Here is a 17,253-nt window from a genome sequence, read left to right as displayed (position 1 = left end):
CGCTATTCTATCAGCTGTGCGTCGTATATAATACGCGTGGCCCATATGAGAGCAGGGGATTCAGACTGCATCTAGACATCTTATTTCTAGAGTTTGGATATTTGAAGTTTAGAAAACAAAACCGATTTTCATTGTGGATGGTGCTATCTACCTAGGTAGGAAGATTTGCTTTTGCTGAAGAGCACGAGTCGTATGCAAGTCATCGCATCCTATCTGGGTAGTGATCGTCACTTACAAGATTAGGTGTTTATATTGATGCCTCAGGCCATAAAGTATTATTATACAGCTTATGAAATTCGCATGATCATAACGCGACTCAAGCTTCAGAGATCTCACTCATCACGAGGTTATCCCCATCAAAGCGACGGCGAGTAATGTGAGAGCGATAAAGCTGGTCGTAGTAGATGGCCTGCATATGATATGTGCCACTTCTAGTATGCTGATGAATAGAATAGATCATAACGGTCATGTCGAAATGCCCCAAAAATTACAAACAGAAGACCTGACCGCCACGTCAAAATGAATTGCAATGCCTCGGCCAACCAACCAATACAACATACATCCTCTCATCTATCATGACATAACAACATGCAGGAAATGCGATCGGCGTTAACACCGAATTTCTAAAGCGCCGCTGGACGATCGCGGCGATAACTCAATGCTGCATTTTATATATACGGTGATCTACTTGCTATGCAAAATGATTACTCATTATGCCGATGACCTAGGTATTGCTCTACGATACTCCGGGCTTTAAGATACTATAAATTGTGTAACTTTTCCAAGGTAGGGCATCAGAATGTAGGTATCACTAACCACGACTTGGTATATTGTCAGTTTTGCCAGTGTTTAAGATGTTTCCCAAAATCAATTTCTTAAGCGCAATTTTGCCTCTCAGCGCAGCATTATCCCAACTGAGAGCTGATCTTTATAATGCTCCTCCTATTCCTGCAAACGCAACTCTTCCGGATGGCTCTGTCGGATTTTGGCAGCCTACTGTTGTCACTTTAATATCTGGACAGTCCGAGGCCGTACTTATCGACACACTCTTTACATCTGATCAGGCCGTTGCTCTCGCTAATTGGATTGAGGACACGATTCCCGACAAACGCCTTACCACCATATACATTACTCATGGACATGGCGACCACTGGTTTAATGTACCATATATGAAACGGCGCTTTCCGGGTGTGGAAATCGTTTCGACACGGAAATCAATCGAACATATGGCGACTCAGTTAACGCCGGAGTTTCGGACTTTCTGGCATCAACTGTTCCCCGGACAAATCGACGAGGAGTCATTTCAGATCCAAGCCAAGCCCCTCGAGGGTAATAAATTCATGCTTGAAGGACATACACTCGACGCTGTCGATGTCGGCCACTCTGATACGGATGAAACGACATTCCTCTACGTGCCTTCGCTGAAGATGGCAATCACAGGAGACATCGTCTACAATGATGTACATATGTGGATGGCAGAGTCCCCACTCCAGGGCCAGCGGGATGCTTGGGTGCGATCCCTGCATAAAGTCGCATCGTATCATCCTCACATTGTTGTCGGTTCTCATCATAGGCCTGGAGGTGTAGACGGAGCTTTCAACATCGACGCCTCGGAGCGGTATATTAAGACATTCGACGAATTAGTGCGAAAATCCGAAAATGCAGAGGATTTATATAGCAATGTGTTGAAGGCATATCCTAATAGGATAGGAAGGTTGGTGTTGTGGCTAGGTTGTCAAGCAGTCATATCACAAAAAGACCGGTCGACTCAACCGCCTCATGGTAACGAGTTATAAAAGTACAGTTATTTGGCGTAGTCGGTGGCCTGACCTTGGGGTGCCGGGCATCCCTTATCGCTATTTTACTGCTATAAAGCAGACTTTGATTAATTTGGTACCTAAATGCTTAGGAGGCAGGCAGGACATTCGCTATGCCGGTCTCACATCATGCACCATGAGGTCTGTTTTAGGGTCGGGAGGGTGTGATACAAATGATACTATTGACGCCTTGGCTGAACTAGCTGGCACCTCTGGCGCTAAATATTTGGAGCAGGGGCTTTTCGCCTTCAGCTAGGGGCTCTACATGTTTTGGATATTTATCGTAGAAGGTGTAGGTTTCCAGATAGCTTGAATGATCACTTAAATCTCCACGAACCCCTTGCTTACCTAAGTATCTCTTTGAGTATAGCCTTGCTTGGTCGCGACGTACCCCTAAGCGCCGTGATGCAAAATGGTGTCTGGACCCATAGTTATAAGTAAAATGGATGGGATCATGCAGGCTGGCTGCCAAGCTTCAAAATGGGATTTCGTTTCTCTCGCTCCAATTTGAATTGTGACATATCGTCTTCTGCCCCATACTCGCTGCCCTCTACTCTAGGCCATTGTTAAGGCGAACAACGAATGGCAGGTGGACACGGTAATGCCATTTTACTAGACATAGAGACCATTTCTTCTTGCTAGAATCTCTAGAGTCTTTTGGCCCAACGCGCACGCTTCTAGAAATATCGTTTGAAAATGGCGAGGGCAAGAGATATCCAACCTGGACTAGAAGTTGTTGAAAGATATACGGCACCAGAAGTGAGTATCAGATACGTTCCTCTTCTAGCTGAATCCTATACTTACGTGAATGCTACTAATCTGAATGATGAAAATCACTAATCTTCGCGATAGGTAGTTCCTAACGAGTATAATAGGGGGTATGGAGACGGGCTGGAGGTGCTATTAGCACAAGTAGGTGATAAAAAGGAGGATGATACACCGGAACCTACTCATTGGAACAAATCGCGGCGGCGCCTCATCATTATTGCCGTAGCAGCTTCGCTTGTCGTTATTGGAGCTGCCATAGGAGGCGTCCTCGGGGGTCTTGCGAGCCGCGACCACAACAATAACACTGGAGAAACACCAACCTCACCAGCTCCCACAGCCACAGCCACAGCAACTCTACAGTCGCTCCGGCCGAATTCAAAACTCGCAGTCGCAGGATGGCGAGCCAGCGGAGGTTTGGGGTTCAAGATCCGACTATTCTATCAGGATAGAAATGATACTCTTAGGTTTTCCGAGTTTTCGAGTGATGGAGGAGGTTGGTCGGCTTCCAACAAGGTCTCATCTAGTCAAGTATTACCGGGAACATCCATAGGGGCCTCGGCCTCCGTTTGGGATAATCCTGTTAGTCAATGCATTCCAATCTGTCTTCCCCTCTTCGAGAGAGGATGGTCAAATTTGATTCCAAGGCTGATGAGAGTTCTAGCCACGATATGAGTTATTTTGGCTCAATACATCGTCGATGCTTAGCGGTCAAATTTTCCGCTAGGATGGGACTACACCGCTTGGTGGCTCATCCGACTCTGTGAATGATTATCCAGTTGCGGCATATGACAGATCTATAGTAGCTTTGTATTGGCCTTACGCTGTTATACAAGACGTTGGCGGAAATTTGAGGCTAGTCACCTACCAAAGTCCAGGGGCTTACTTCAACAATTCAATAGGCTTGTCCGGCATGGAAAGTACAGGGATGGCCGTGATTCCAAGATCAGCCAAGTACAAGACACCTTGGACTGCGGAACTTATATATCAGATGCCCAATGGGCGTCTTGAAGGCTATACGTTAAGGTGGAATACATCGGGGCAAGGCTGGGACATCGGTGAGTTGGGTCTTTTCGAATACTAGAACGTTGATGTGGTAGTAAACAGGCTAACCAAGACCAACTGAAGGCGTTGACAACGCTATACCACAGCGCACGGCCATCGCGGCGTTCTCAGTAGCTAAAGACAACAGCGGCAGTGGCGATGATATCATCGCGTACGTTGTATACCAGAGTGCGACCAACGATATCGAACTCCTTATAAATGACGGCTCCACATGGAATTCGAGTACTGTAGCCTTAGGGGGCGCTGATGCCGGCACGGATATTGCATGTCTTACGGAATCCTTGTGGGGAGGTGATAATGTGCTATCGAGTAGATACGACATGAGTAGATGTTATTTCCTGTCTAGTGGCCAGATACGGGAAGTGTTATATAACGGCACAGGTTGGGAAGAATTAGGGAACATACCTCTAAGTTAGGGGGGTAAGTCATGGGCTATTTTGGTGTATCATTTATATAAGGATGGATAATGGGGGTTGGCACCCCTCGGCGAACGGGTGTCATTATATAAACCAGGATTCGGCGTTCACCCAGCACGGAATAGAAACTTTGGCACTAGAAATTGATTAGGTACATTGGTGTTAGTCTTAAACGCCAAGCCCACACTTAGATGCTATTCCCTAGCTCTCCGATGAGCTCTGTCTTCGGTGCCGACGACTATACGGATTTAAATAAAATCAGATACCAAAAGCCTGCTGTGATAGCTCGCTATCATACTCATTTCTCATCATCCTTCCCCTCATCCTTCTGCTTCCCTTCTTGGGAGTCTTTGCCTTCATCCCCTTCATCCCCTTCTCCCTTCCCTTTTTCCTTTTCCTTTTCCTTTTCACTATCCTGATCCTGATCCTTATCCTCATTTTTATCCTGTTCGCTGTTCTTGTCTTTCTCCTTGCTGTCATCTTTATCGTCACCCTTGTCCTTCTCACCACTCTTATCTTCCTTACCACTCTTATCATTTTCATCATTCTTATCCTTCTCGCTACTCTTCTTCTTCGCTTCCTCTTTAGCCTTCTTTTCCTCTTCCTTCTTCTTCTTCTCGGCCTCCTCCTTTTCTTTCTGTATCTGTTCCCTTTCCTGTTCCTCAAGCTCCTCCCATTTCTTAGAGTAGCTCTCTTCGCGACGGTGGTCGTGAACCTTCTCGTTTAGGCCACTGAGTCTTGGCTTCGCATCGCCAACCTTCATTCGTCCAATGAGAGTAATAACGATAGCAGCTCCTACGATAGCCGTTAGGACAAATCGATAAATTCCGTACCAAGATGGCGCCCAGGCTCGGGTGGCAGCGCGGGAATCGGCGAAGTACAACATGACGAACGCCGCGAATTGTGAGGTCAGTGCGAAATCCATGGGCATAAGCAAGGTTGGCCAGGCTACTATTGGCGCTAGGACACCAAGTCCGTATCGGAACCGCATGCGCTCTCGGTTAGGTATTTTCTCGGCATATTCCATACCCCAATGAACCGCACCAAGAAAACTGATTATAATGGCGCCGTAGCCTAGTTGTATAGGTTCGATGACGCCCAGTAATTGTCGAGCAGTGTCATGACTGATCAATATATTGTTCACAAAGCTGGATGAACTCGGCCACTCTGTGTTTAGATCCCACGATAGGTAAACGGTGGATAGCGATGTAGCAAGGTACGGTAAAGTGCCGGCGAGGCCTAAAACGTAGGGCTCCTTCGGAACACTAGAGAGGGCAAAGGTGTCTTTGACGGTTTCCTACATTCAATTCGTTAATTTATTGCCGGATTTAGGGGATGTAAGTACGGGTAGCTATACCAGATCATCCCTGATACCATGCTTAATAGGCTTTTCTCCCTTTTGACTGTCGGGTTCGTACAAATGGCGAACACTGGATCCTGTGGAAACTACTTCTGGATGGGCCTCAAGCTTCTGTTGGCCGATCCTCTTCTCTTCCTCTGGATCTCTCCCATGTTGGATGCCACTCGGCGTCTTAGTGGAATACCGAGCTTTATGTATAGATGGTAGACATTGGGAGATAAACGGTCTGGAACATAACGATTTAAATGTAGAATCTGTGTGTATTTTTTGTAAATATGGTTTAGGTAGCGAGGAGATTGGTGATTTTTGCGAGAGGAATGCCCTAGAAGAGCTTGTTAAGAAAGGTCGTGTGCTTCGTAGCATCGTTGTAGGTTAACGCATCTAGCGTGGCTTCAAAGTAAGTAAGATAGAATAAGAACAAAATTCACGCCAAAAGAGCTAGGTTTCTATTGCGATTCTAATACAATTTAGAGTTTGTAAATGACTGGTTTATCAATGTTGTGTGGCCATTTATTAAGGGAGGACGATGAAGGAGATGTAGGTAGTTTGCTAGGTACAGGAAGCTAAGGCTGTTAGACTGAGCCGAGGAGCCGGCGAATGTTAAAAGAAAAGAAAAAGGAGCTCCCCTACCCCGAGACGGGAAGAATTGATGCAATTACGTCGTCAGAGCCCCCTTTCGGCAGCCGGCATCTGAGAGGTCTTTCCCTGAGCTGTTCCTGATCGCGCTTGATGTAAACCGTACTTAATGACGTAATGAGTTGGACTTGTACTGAGTAGATCCCGGTCTGTGGCTTTGAGATTACTCCCAACCCCTCTATTTGTGGCTAAAGATTTACGTACTCCAATGTTCGTATGGCTCTCATGATGTAGTATCTAGTACACCTAGGTATTTAAAATAATTTGGTGTGTAGGGGCTTACAACTACTTCAAGAGTGAGATAGATTGACATTTCATGTTCATCATCTACTATATCGTAAATCAATTACACACGTTCAATGTACATTATGTGGCGCAAATCGATGTACCTATTAGTACTCCACCATATAGACAAAAGAGCGCTATGATTGGTCAAATTTCCCTAAGCTTATATGCCGGGTACCTTAGGAATTTGGGGTCGAACCATAAACTTGGACCAGCAACAGCGTCATCACTTCCTCTAAACCAGGCAACCTTTAAACAAGGTCTGACTCTGAGAAAAAAACAACCAACTTTGTACCTCACAGCATATTTTGCCATAAATCGATAATTGATGGGCTCGGTTGGGTTGTTAACAATACTTTTCCTTGCATAAAATATTGAAGCCCAATCCACTTTTATTTGCTGAAGAATTGCAGAATTGGTCGTCGACTTACCAACACCACCCAATAATAACGACCTACCTTTCTACCTACCTCATCTGTACATAACAATTAGGCACTCGATTTATTTTCTTGATCTTCAAGCTCTCAGCTCCATAGAGTGTCCATCCTACACAGCCTCAACTATTCCTCCTTCCTACTCCCTACTACCTCTTTATAGGGTATTCTGTTTGCTCTTGGTCGTCTATTCTACACAATTAAACGACAAAATCGATATTTCCACATCCAACTCTTCTCAAACTCTTTGTGTCGGCGCACGTGTCTCATGTCCGATTCCTGCTAACGATGCGATACTCAATAACGAACTAATGATTTACCTACCTTCTACGTATTCTCGCTCGATATAACACGCAATCCTCTCGGTCGCATAATTCTGACGATACGATAATCGGCCGACCGACCGTAGCGTTGTTTTATTATAACAAATCACTATCTCCCGACATAATTGCGTCCCCGCAGATGAAGCGACTTGATACTCCTCATTAATACGCGAACTCGTCCCGGCCCGGGTTACGGCACAATACAGTCAAGATGTTGGAAGGCTTGGTTGCGGGGTTGCTCAACCGCTTCTTGGGCATGTACGTCAAGAATTTTGACCCCGCCCAATTGAAAGTTGGTATATGGTCCGGCGATGTGAAGCTACGCAACCTCGAGCTTCGCAAGGAGGCGCTTGACCAACTCAAACTCCCTATCAATGTCATAGAGGGACACCTAGGAGAGTTAACCCTCGTCATACCTTGGTCCAATTTACGAGGAGCTCCAGTAAAGGTGTTTATCGAGGATGTGTTCTTGCTTGCATCTCCCAAGGAAGAAGCGGCTTACGATGAAGATGAAGAGGAGCGTAGGCGACAACGATTGAAGATGGAAAAACTCGATTCTGCCGAACTCTTGAAAGAACGATCCCAAGAAGGACTTAACCAGGAGGAACAGAAGAAAAGCCAGAGCTTTACAGAGAGCTTAGTCACTAAGGTTGTTGACAATCTGCAAGTCACTGTCAAGAATATTCATGTTAGATATGAGGATTCTTTATCCGCGCCTGGCCATCCTTTTGCGCTTGGTATCACTCTCGCTGAGTTCAGCGCGGTCAGTACTAATGGTGAATGGAAGCCTACCTTCATCCAAAATTCTACCGATACTACTCACAAGCTGGCCACGCTTGGCGCATTAGCAGTTTACTGGAACACAGACACTACGTTACTCGGACCAGGCCGTGAGGTAGGCAATGAGGATCAGTCAATGTCTCATGGTGATATGATAAAGAGCTTCAAAGATATGATCGGCAATGGCAATGATACACCATCGACCGATCATCAGTTTATTTTGAAGCCGGTGAGCGGCCAAGCTAAGATTGAACTAGACAAGACAGGCGATGTGCATGTGCCGAAATTTAAGGCAAGCTTGCTATTTGACGAAATTGGTGTTGTTCTTGATGATGATCAATATCGAGATGCTCTAATGATGGTTGACCTCTTCCATTACTTCATTCGCCACCAAGAATACAAGAAGCTTCAACCAAAGGGAGTAACACCGAAGGAAGACCCTCGTGCCTGGCTCAAGTTTGCTGGAAATTCAGTGCTTAGTAAGATTCACGAGAGGAATCGTCGATGGACTTGGGATTACTTTCGAGAACGTCGCGATGATCGACGTCAGTACATTGAATTATTCAAGAAAAAGAAGGCGAACCAGCAGCTATCGTCACAGGAAACTGAGGATCTTAATAAGCTAGAATGGAAGCTCGGGTATGAAGATTTGCGCTTTTGGCGATCTTTAGCCCGCAATCAACTGAGAAAAGAGAACGCCGAAGCGCTCAAGAAGGCACCAGCGAAGAAGGATCAACAACAGCAAGGGTGGATATCCTGGGTATGGGGTTCTAAGCCGGCTGAAACCACGGACTCGGAAGAGGAGAATACCCAAATAACTGAGGAGCAGCGTAAGGAGCTCTACGAGGCGATTGATTGGGATGAGAAGACCGCCCTCGCCGAAGCTGTCGACACACCGCGGGATACTGTTAAAATGCAGGTTGATGCGTCGCTCAGTACGGGAAGTTTCACTCTCAGGCAGAGCCCTCATGGGAGCAAGACGGATCTTCTGAGCTTGCATTTTGACGTATTCAAATCGAAAGCACTTAAACGCCCCGACTCCGTTCTTCTTGACATTAGCCTTGGCGGCTTCCGAGTTAACGATGGCACTACCCCGGAGAGCTTGTTTAAGGAGATTGTTCGAGTCAAGGACGCGCCGGATTCTAGTAAGAGGCGATTATCTATCGCTGAGCTCGAGAGATCCGAACAAGAGACTTTCTTCGATTTGCAGGTAGAGCAAAATCCTCTTGATAAGCAGGGTGACTTCGCAGTCACTGCGAAGCTCAAGCCGTTAGAAATAGTCTGGAACCCCAATTTCGTCGTCGGAGTCGTTGACTTCTTCAAACCACCAGAGAGACACATGGAATCCATAACTGCTCTGATGGAGACGGCCGGAGCCACCGTCGAGGGGTTGAGGCAACAAACGCGTGCCGGTCTTGAGTTCGCTCTTGAAGAACACAAAACTATTAACGCCAAGCTAGATCTCCAAGCACCGCTCATCATAATTCCACAATCTATCAAGACCCAGAGATCTACTTGTCTTATTTTAGATGCTGGTCATATTAGCGTCAACAGCGAGTTGGTCGATAAAGGAACTCTGAAACAGGTGCAAGATAAGCACAACCAAAGATTTTCCGAAGACGACTTCAAACAACTCGAGTCTCTCATGTACGATCGCTTCCTTGTTAAACTAACGTCTACACAAGTCCTGATTGGGCCTTCAATTGAGGAAACAAAAACTCAGCTGGTCGAAAAAGATGACACTCGCATGATGCATATCGTGGACAAAATCAATGTCGACTTTGTAGTGGCTCTATCAATTCTACCAAAGGCACCAAATCTAACTAAGGTCAAAATTTCTGGTCATATGCCTGTGTTGCAAGCTTCAGCTTCGGACACGAAATACAAGAGCCTCATGAAATTAATTGATGTTGCCATACCGAAGCTTGGTGGAGAAGAAGAGTTGGCAAGAAATCAAGGTCAACCTAAGAGGCCACGATTGCTCAGTTCTACGTCAAGTCGATCGCCCAAAACACACAATCGCAAGAGTTCAGCTAATTTATTCCTCACTCAACAAACTGCCGTTATCCTGGAAAATGATTCAGACTCTGACTCCGATGAATTTGAGGATGCAGCAGACGGAAGTGCTACTCAACAGCTCAAGACACAACAACGAAACTTTGAGTTCAAATTTGCCGTCGACAAGTTGCAAGGCTCTCTCTACCGAAGTGACCCCGATGGGAAACAACCTGAATCGCTACTGGTAGAATTGATTGCGGAGAATTTTGACTTGAATTTCTATATTAGGCCTTTCGATATGGCAGCTGAAGTATCACTTGGCTCTGTGACGGTGGACGATTTTGTCGACAATCCACCAGCGGAATTCAAGTCCATCGTATCTTCCGGCGATGTTGAAGATCGCCAACAAGAGAGGGACCTAGTTCGCGTGAAATTCACCAGAGTTAAACGAGAATCACCGGAATTCATGCCAATATATGAAGGTATAGAGACGAACGTTAATGTCGCCGTTTCTACCATCAATCTCATCGTGACCAGAAAGACGCTGCTCACTCTCTTAGATTTTATTCTAACCACGTTTACTAACAATAATGGCCCAAGCCCTCAACCGACAAGAAGGGTTAAGGGAATTGACGATGAAAATAACGAAGTCGAAATTGTCGAGCCGATACCTAACTCGCAGCAGAATGAAAGTGGTTCTATTCGCGTCAAGGTGGATCTCAAGAGTATTCGCATGATCTTGAATAACGACGGTATTCGCTTGGCAACACTTTCGTTCAACCATGCTGACGTCGGAGTTTTCCTGCTTGGAAAGACAATGAGAGTGGCAGCCAAACTTGGTGATCTTACACTAGTCGATGATGTTAACATCGGTGCGTCAGAAGACTCGAGTTTCCGACAGCTCGTTACAATCCAAGGTGATGAACTTGCCGACTTCCGCTACGAAACATTCGACTCGAGTAACAAGAAGGCCTACCCAGGATATGATTCCTCTATTTATCTGCGCGCTGGGTCTATTAAGGTCAACTTCCTCGAAGAGCCGTTTAGAAAGATCATTGAGTTTCTGGTCAAATTCGGCAAGATGCAAGCTATCTACAATGCTGCACGCCAAGCAGCCGCGAACCAGGCCCAACAATTACAGCAGAGCACTAGCAGATTCAAGTTTGATGTCATCGTCAATACTCCTATCATTGTTTTCCCTCATGCCCTCTCTCCGGATCGACCAAAGCGAGACTTGATCACAGCTTACCTGGGAGAGATCTATGCCCAGAACAAATTTGCGCCGCTGGATGACTCTGAAGATTCGGAGATTGCCATGAAGCTGTCTGCAGGGATCAGAAACATCAGATTAACATCGTCGTTCCATTACCCCCATGAACAATCTGAGGAACTTGAAATGATTGATCATGTAGATCTTGGCTTTAATATCACTTACGCTGAACATAAAGAGGGATGGAAGCGGCCGGATATGGAAATTGAAGGCAGCATGACCGACTTCAATCTGAGAATCACCCAATACCAACTCAACTTCCTCTTAGCAATTTCTAAATCCGTCCCGGCTGCTTTCGCGACAGACGCCAATGCACGAGGAGAAGAAGCTGAACGGGATGTTGACGAGGGCACATTACGACGAGCTAAGACGATGTCGTCCACTACAAGTGGGGGTGATGGCCAGCTCATCGACCTTTCTCCCGAGTTAGGCTCTAGGGAAAATACATGGACCAAGCTTGACCTCGTATTCAATATACACAAGATTGGTCTTGAGCTCATCAACGCTTATGAAGATAAACCCGTCGACAATATGGATGCCGCCAGTTTGTCACGATTTTCTCTAGATGATAGCAAGCTCAAAACTCGAATGCTGGCCGACAACTCGCTCGAAGCCGAGTTCGTGATACAGTCATTTACTATACATGACAGCCGCACTCGCGAAGGAAGCAAGTACAGAAGGATCATGACATCCTCTAACAAGACCGTCCAGCAGTTTATGGCGAGTGTCTCTATGTCCGGCGGTGAAGAGCGAAATGTAATCGCGGTAGTCGCTATTGACAGTCCTAGGATTATATTTGCTTTGGACTATCTTTTTGCCATTCAAAAATTCGTTATGGCTGGCTTGAAAGCTGATGAGCCTCCTGCGGCTGTTTTGGAAAGCCCTATAGAGACCCCTGATATTTCTGATGCCGAGTCAATGAATGTTCAGTGGACTGGGAAACAGTCTCAGAGGAGCGCACAGGCGCCTCAGTCGCCTCAATCAGAAGAGCCCCCTAAGAAGGATGAGGAGTCCAAGTTAAATGTTGCTTTCCGCGTTAATATTGTTGATTCGCAAGTCATATTAATCGCCAATCCCCTCAGTTCCAGCTCAGAGGCGATTGTTCTGGGTACCAAGCAAGTCTTGCTGTCGCAGCAGCACTCATTAACCTTCCAAGTTTCACAAGTCGGTATGTTCCTGTGTCGCATGGATAAATTTGACGAGACGAGGCTCCGCATCCTCGACGACTTCTCTATCCAGCTATCAATGGACAGTTCCCAGCCAAATCGATCAAGCATCCATGTCGACATCGATCCATTAATTCTCCGCTTATCACTTCGAGATATTCTCCTTGTTCTCCAGATTATTAGCAAAGCATCCGAGCTCTCTGGGAATGATAATAGTCGGCCTAAACCAAAAGTTAGTGCATCAGACAGAAAAGCGAAACAATTACGACAAGCTGGTATTAAGGAGCGCACCGCAAGTGGTCGCGGCCAATCTACTATTGCGGGCAACAAGAGTAGAACGGCCAAGACTCCGGGTACAATAGCCACTGGAAGATCTGGGAAGGGCCAATCCCACGAACCCCATGATCTCAGCAAAACCCCAAAGCGCCACGAGGAGCTAACCGCCACAATTGACGGAGTTCGCGTAATACTTATCGGCGACGTACACGAGTTGCCAATCCTGGATCTGAGTGTCAAGAATTTTACCGCATCTGCAGCTGATTGGTCGAGCACCCTCAAAGCCGAGACTGCCATTGATATGTACATAAACGTGTACAACTTCGCTAAGTCTGCTTGGGAGCCGCTACTAGAGCCTTGGCAAGTTGGCCTAGGTGTTGCTAAGCAGCAAGAGAGTGGAATGCTTTCGGTCGACGTTTCATCTAAGAGGACATTTGATGTTACGGTAACAACTGCAACGATTGCCTTAGCATCCAAGTCCTTTGACTTCTTAACAAGAGATGAAGATGTCTTGGGTAAACCTCGTGGGGTTGAAGCCCCATACAAGATTCGAAACTACACCGGCTTCGATGTCTCAGTTCAGGCTAAGAGCCAGAGTAATGAGAACATCTCCCTCAAGTTGCAAGACGGCGAAGAAGGACCATGGAGTTTCGAGCATTGGGAGAAGATGCGAGAGAATATTATGTCGGAAACCAATGCGACGAGTAGTGTTGCTGTTTTGATCGAGGGAAGTGGTTTCGATACAGTCAAAAATATTCGACTCAATCGTGAGGGAGAGTTCTTATATAGTCTGCGACCGAAGACGGACAACACTCTCCATCGACTACTCGTCGAAATCAAACTGGGCTCAGACAATATCAAATACGTAACCCTTCGTTCGCCCCTTGTAGTCGAAAATGAGACGCAAATACCGGTAGAGCTAGGTGTGTACGACGTCCAAGAGGGTCACCTACTTAAGATCGAAAAGATCGCGCCTGGAGAAAGCCGACCGGCTCCAGTGGCAGCTGCGTTCGTCAAATCTCTATTGGTACGACCGGATTCGGGTTTTGGCTACTCGTGGTCGTCCGAACATCTCTGGTGGAGAGATCTACTTAAGAGACCGACGCGCACACTTGTGTGCAAGGGCGAAAATAGTGAGCTGTTTTACTTCCAAATGAATACGAGTTTCGATCGAGGCCACTTCTTAACAGGGTAAGTTTCCACCAAGCATAATCATTTCTGTATTCTAACATTTGCAGAAAATATCCATATATGAAACTCAAGCTCTCTCCCCCAATAGTCCTAGAGAATCTACTACCTTACGACTTTAAATACCGGATCTATGATAAGAATACGAAGCGAGACTGGACGAACTTCCTCCGGAAGGGCGGTGTCAGCCCTGTCCATGTTGTAGAGCTGTCGCATCTCCTTTTGCTAAGTGTCGACATGCAAGACACTGTATTCAAACCTAGTGAATTCGCTATCATCAACTCTGGCGCGCAGGAAGACTTCCGGAAAGAATATAAGCTCGTCTGTAAAGATGGCGAGGATCTTCCACTGAACCTCAAACTTCATTACTTCAAAATTCCGGATGGCGGCGGCGCTTTTAAGGTTACTGTTTACAGTCCATACGTCGTACTAAATAAGACTGGCCTAGAAGTGAACGTCCGTGGCAAGCAATTTCTACAGCAGCCAAGGAGAGCCGCCGGCCAATCAGCTGTCGCTGACACCACGGATCAAGAGCGGCCCAAAGCTTTGCCTTTCATGTTCTCGTATAGTAATGATGATCAGCGCAACCGCGCTCTTCTAAAGATTGGCGAATCGGAATGGAGTAAACCACAGAGTTTCGACGCTATTGGAAGTACGAGTGAAGTCGCCTTACCATCATCTAGGAAGGATTCCGAGATCCATGTAGGCATTACTGTCGAACCTGGTGATGGCAAGTACAAGTTGACGAAAGTCGTCACTCTTGCGCCTCGTTTCGTAGTCAAGAACAAGATTGGCGAGGAGCTCGTCGTTAGAGAGTCCACTTCATCTAAAACAATGACGTTGAAGGCAGGTGCCCTTCAGCCTCTCCATTGGCTTCAGAAGTCCGCAACAAAACAAATAGCGTTGAGGTTCCCAGGAGTTGACGACCAGTGGACATCACCCATTAACATCTCGGACCTTGGTACTGTTCACCTCAAGATTGCAAAGGCCGGACAGCGACAACGACTCATTCGGGTTGAGATTCTAATGGAGGATGCGACAATCTTCCTTCACCTTAGTATGGAGAAGAAGAACTGGCCATTCTCTATGCGAAATGAAAGCGACATAGAATTTACGTTCCATCAAGCAAATCCGAACGTAGATGAAGATGGTGTTGAAGATCGTTCTGGATGGAGACCGATTAGGTATCGTTTGCCTCCACGAAGCATCATGCCTTATGCTTGGGACTTCCCGGCTGCCAAATTCAAGGAAGTGGTCATTAGCGCATTTAACAAAGAACGACATGTAAAACTCGCAGAGATCGGTAACCAAGTACCAATGAAGTTTGTCAGTAGTTCTGGCACACAGAAGATCATCGACATCAACGTCGCAGCTGATGGCCCAACTCAAACATTGATTCTATCCAACTTCAAACCAAGCAGGAGCTTGTATCGCCAAAGGACACAGACGGGTTCAAGCACCAGCAGCACTAGTGGCTTTGAAGTCAAGAGTCAAGACACTGGCACAACGTTCCAGGCACAACTGAGACTTTCTGGCATTGGTATCTCGCTCATCAACCAACAGCTCAAGGAATTAGCGTATATCACATTCAGGGATATTAGCCTCCGCTATAATGAGTCCGCCCTATACCAAACAATTAGTACCTCCATTAAATGGATCCAGATCGACAATCAACTATACGGTGGCCTCTTCCCAATGATACTTTACCCCAGTGTGGTACCCAAACAGGCACAGGAGACAGAACTCCATCCCTCGCTACATGCTATGGTTACTAGAGTCAAGGACGACTCATATGGTGTTCTTTATGTCAAATACGCCACCATTTTACTCCAGCAAATGACTGTTGACCTTGACGAAGATTTCATTTACGCCGTGCTAGATTTCTCGAAGATTCCCGGTGCTTTTGAATCCGAAATTAATGAAGGAAAGCTTTGCGATGAAGGCTTGGATATCCCGGAGCCTAAACAGGAACAATCGGGCCAGGATATCTACTTCGAGGCCCTGAACATACAACCGATGCAATTGGACCTATCTTTCATGCGCACTGAGCGTGTCAATGTCGAAGACAAGACCTCTTCTCGCAATCCCATCATGTTCTTCGTCAACGTGATGACTATGGCTATCGGGAACGTCAACGATGCTCCGATCCGATTGAATGCTTTGTTGTTAGAGAACGCTCGGGTCTCTATCCCCGTCCTCACTCAAAACATCTCGAATCACTACAGCCAAGAGGTCCTTTACCAGGTCCATAAGATCATTGGCAGCGCCGATTTCCTTGGGAATCCGGTCGGTTTATTCAACAGCATCAGCAGTGGTATTACTGATGTCTTCTATGAACCATACCAAGGTCTCATTATGTCCGACAAGCCCGAGGATCTCGGATTAGGTATCGCGAAAGGAGCTGCTAGCTTCGTCAAAAAGTCCGTCTATGGTTTCTCAGATTCATTTTCTAAGGTCACTGGTAGTTTTGGTAAGGGTTTAGCAGCTGCAACTCTAGACAAGCAATTTCAGGATCGCCGTCGAATTACGCGAGCTCGTAACCGGCCAAAGCATGCCTTGTTTGGTGTTACAGCAGGTGCAAATTCTTTCTTCACGTCGGTTGCATCGGGTATCGGTGGCGTCGCGCGCAAACCGCTCGAAGGGGCAGAACAAGAAGGCGCAGTTGGATTCTTCAAGGGTGTTGGTAAAGGCTTTATAGGTTTGGCGACTAAGCCCGCCGTGGGTGTGTTTGATCTTGCATCCAACGTGTCTGAGGGTATTCGTAACACTACGACTGTCTTTGATGGTTCGGAACTGGATCGCGTCCGGCTCACGCGATTTGTGCCCGCCGATGGCATTGTACGACCCTACAACCAACGTGAAGCGCTAGGCCAATCTTGGCTCAAACAAGTCGATAACGGAAAGTATTTCAACGAGGGCTATATCGCACATCTAGAATTGCCCAGGGAAGATATGGTGGTTATAGTTACATTCAGTCGAATCCTTCTAATTAGGAGTAAGAGGTTGACTACAGAGTGGGATATCCCGCTCAAGGACGTCCAGACAATAACGAAAGAGCGCACGGGCCTTAGTATTGTCCTGCGAGGCGGTACCAATGGACCGTTCATCCCCGTTGGCGAAGAAAGTGGCCGCGCTTTCTTGTATCGTATGGTGGCGGTTGCTGTTGAGGAATTCAACCGGAGGTTCAAGGGCTTGGAATGAGTGCCTGTATTGAATGAAGCATCGCCCGGTTTTGCGGAAAATAGCAGGGAAAATGAGAGGTCACGTGTCATGTGTTTAAGTCCTGGTGTCTGGTGTTTTCGTGTATTTTTGAAAGTAGTTTAACGACTTAACGAAATTGATATTTAATTAAGATTTGACGCCCGTAATGTTCGTGGGATCCGGTAAGATCATACGCCTCTATTCGCAGCGTTCGTATAATCAATCGGCCCTTTGCAATCAGCTCATTTCTAATCGTACGTAAGGGAGACTTCA

The 17,253-nt window shown here is 46.5% G+C and overlaps 4 protein-coding genes across 4 annotated transcripts; 3 read left to right on the top strand and 1 right to left on the bottom strand.

The window, feature by feature from the left end:
* Window positions 1–300: 300 nt before the first annotated feature.
* F4822DRAFT_237399 (Metallo-hydrolase/oxidoreductase) lies at window positions 301–2,141 on the top strand. Its single transcript, XM_051454245.1, has one exon. The coding sequence runs from the start codon at window positions 855–857 to the stop codon at window positions 1,794–1,796; it is 942 nt and encodes a 313-aa protein (XP_051313959.1). The 5' UTR covers window positions 301–854; the 3' UTR covers window positions 1,797–2,141.
* A 372-nt stretch (window positions 2,142–2,513) lies between these two features.
* On the top strand, window positions 2,514–4,212 carry F4822DRAFT_443340 (uncharacterized protein; the record flags this gene model as incomplete). Its single annotated transcript, XM_051463096.1, has 4 exons — window positions 2,514–2,576; window positions 2,670–3,164; window positions 3,310–3,640; window positions 3,711–4,212. The coding sequence occupies 4 exons, from the start codon at window positions 2,514–2,516 to the stop codon at window positions 4,061–4,063; spliced, it is 1,242 nt and encodes a 413-aa protein (XP_051313958.1). The 3' UTR covers window positions 4,064–4,212.
* Window positions 4,213–4,361: 149 nt separating this feature from the next.
* On the bottom strand, window positions 4,362–5,786 carry F4822DRAFT_428806 (uncharacterized protein; the record flags this gene model as incomplete). The annotated part of the gene is made up of 2 exons (XM_051460972.1): window positions 4,362–5,360; window positions 5,421–5,786. 2 exons carry the CDS (start codon window positions 5,784–5,786, stop codon window positions 4,362–4,364), a joined length of 1,365 nt encoding a protein of 454 aa, XP_051313957.1.
* A 1,526-nt stretch (window positions 5,787–7,312) lies between these two features.
* On the top strand, window positions 7,313–16,980 carry F4822DRAFT_428805 (vacuolar protein sorting-associated protein 13; the record flags this gene model as incomplete). Its single annotated transcript, XM_051460971.1, has 2 exons — window positions 7,313–13,782; window positions 13,830–16,980. 2 exons carry the CDS (start codon window positions 7,313–7,315, stop codon window positions 16,978–16,980), a joined length of 9,621 nt encoding a protein of 3,206 aa, XP_051313956.1.
* Window positions 16,981–17,253: the final 273 nt, after the last annotated feature.

This window comes from Hypoxylon trugodes (assembly GCF_022578975.1).
Source record: "Hypoxylon trugodes strain CBS 135444 unplaced genomic scaffold F4822scaffold_5, whole genome shotgun sequence".
Lineage (NCBI taxonomy): Eukaryota > Fungi > Ascomycota > Sordariomycetes > Xylariales > Hypoxylaceae > Hypoxylon > Hypoxylon trugodes.
This window is presented reverse-complemented; position numbering and strand designations above follow the sequence as displayed.

Excerpts from the sequence above, each read along its gene's own strand:
- F4822DRAFT_237399 (XM_051454245.1), top strand. The coding sequence starts at position 855 with ATGTTTCCCAAAATCAATTTCTTAAGCGCAATTTTGCCTCTCAGCGCA.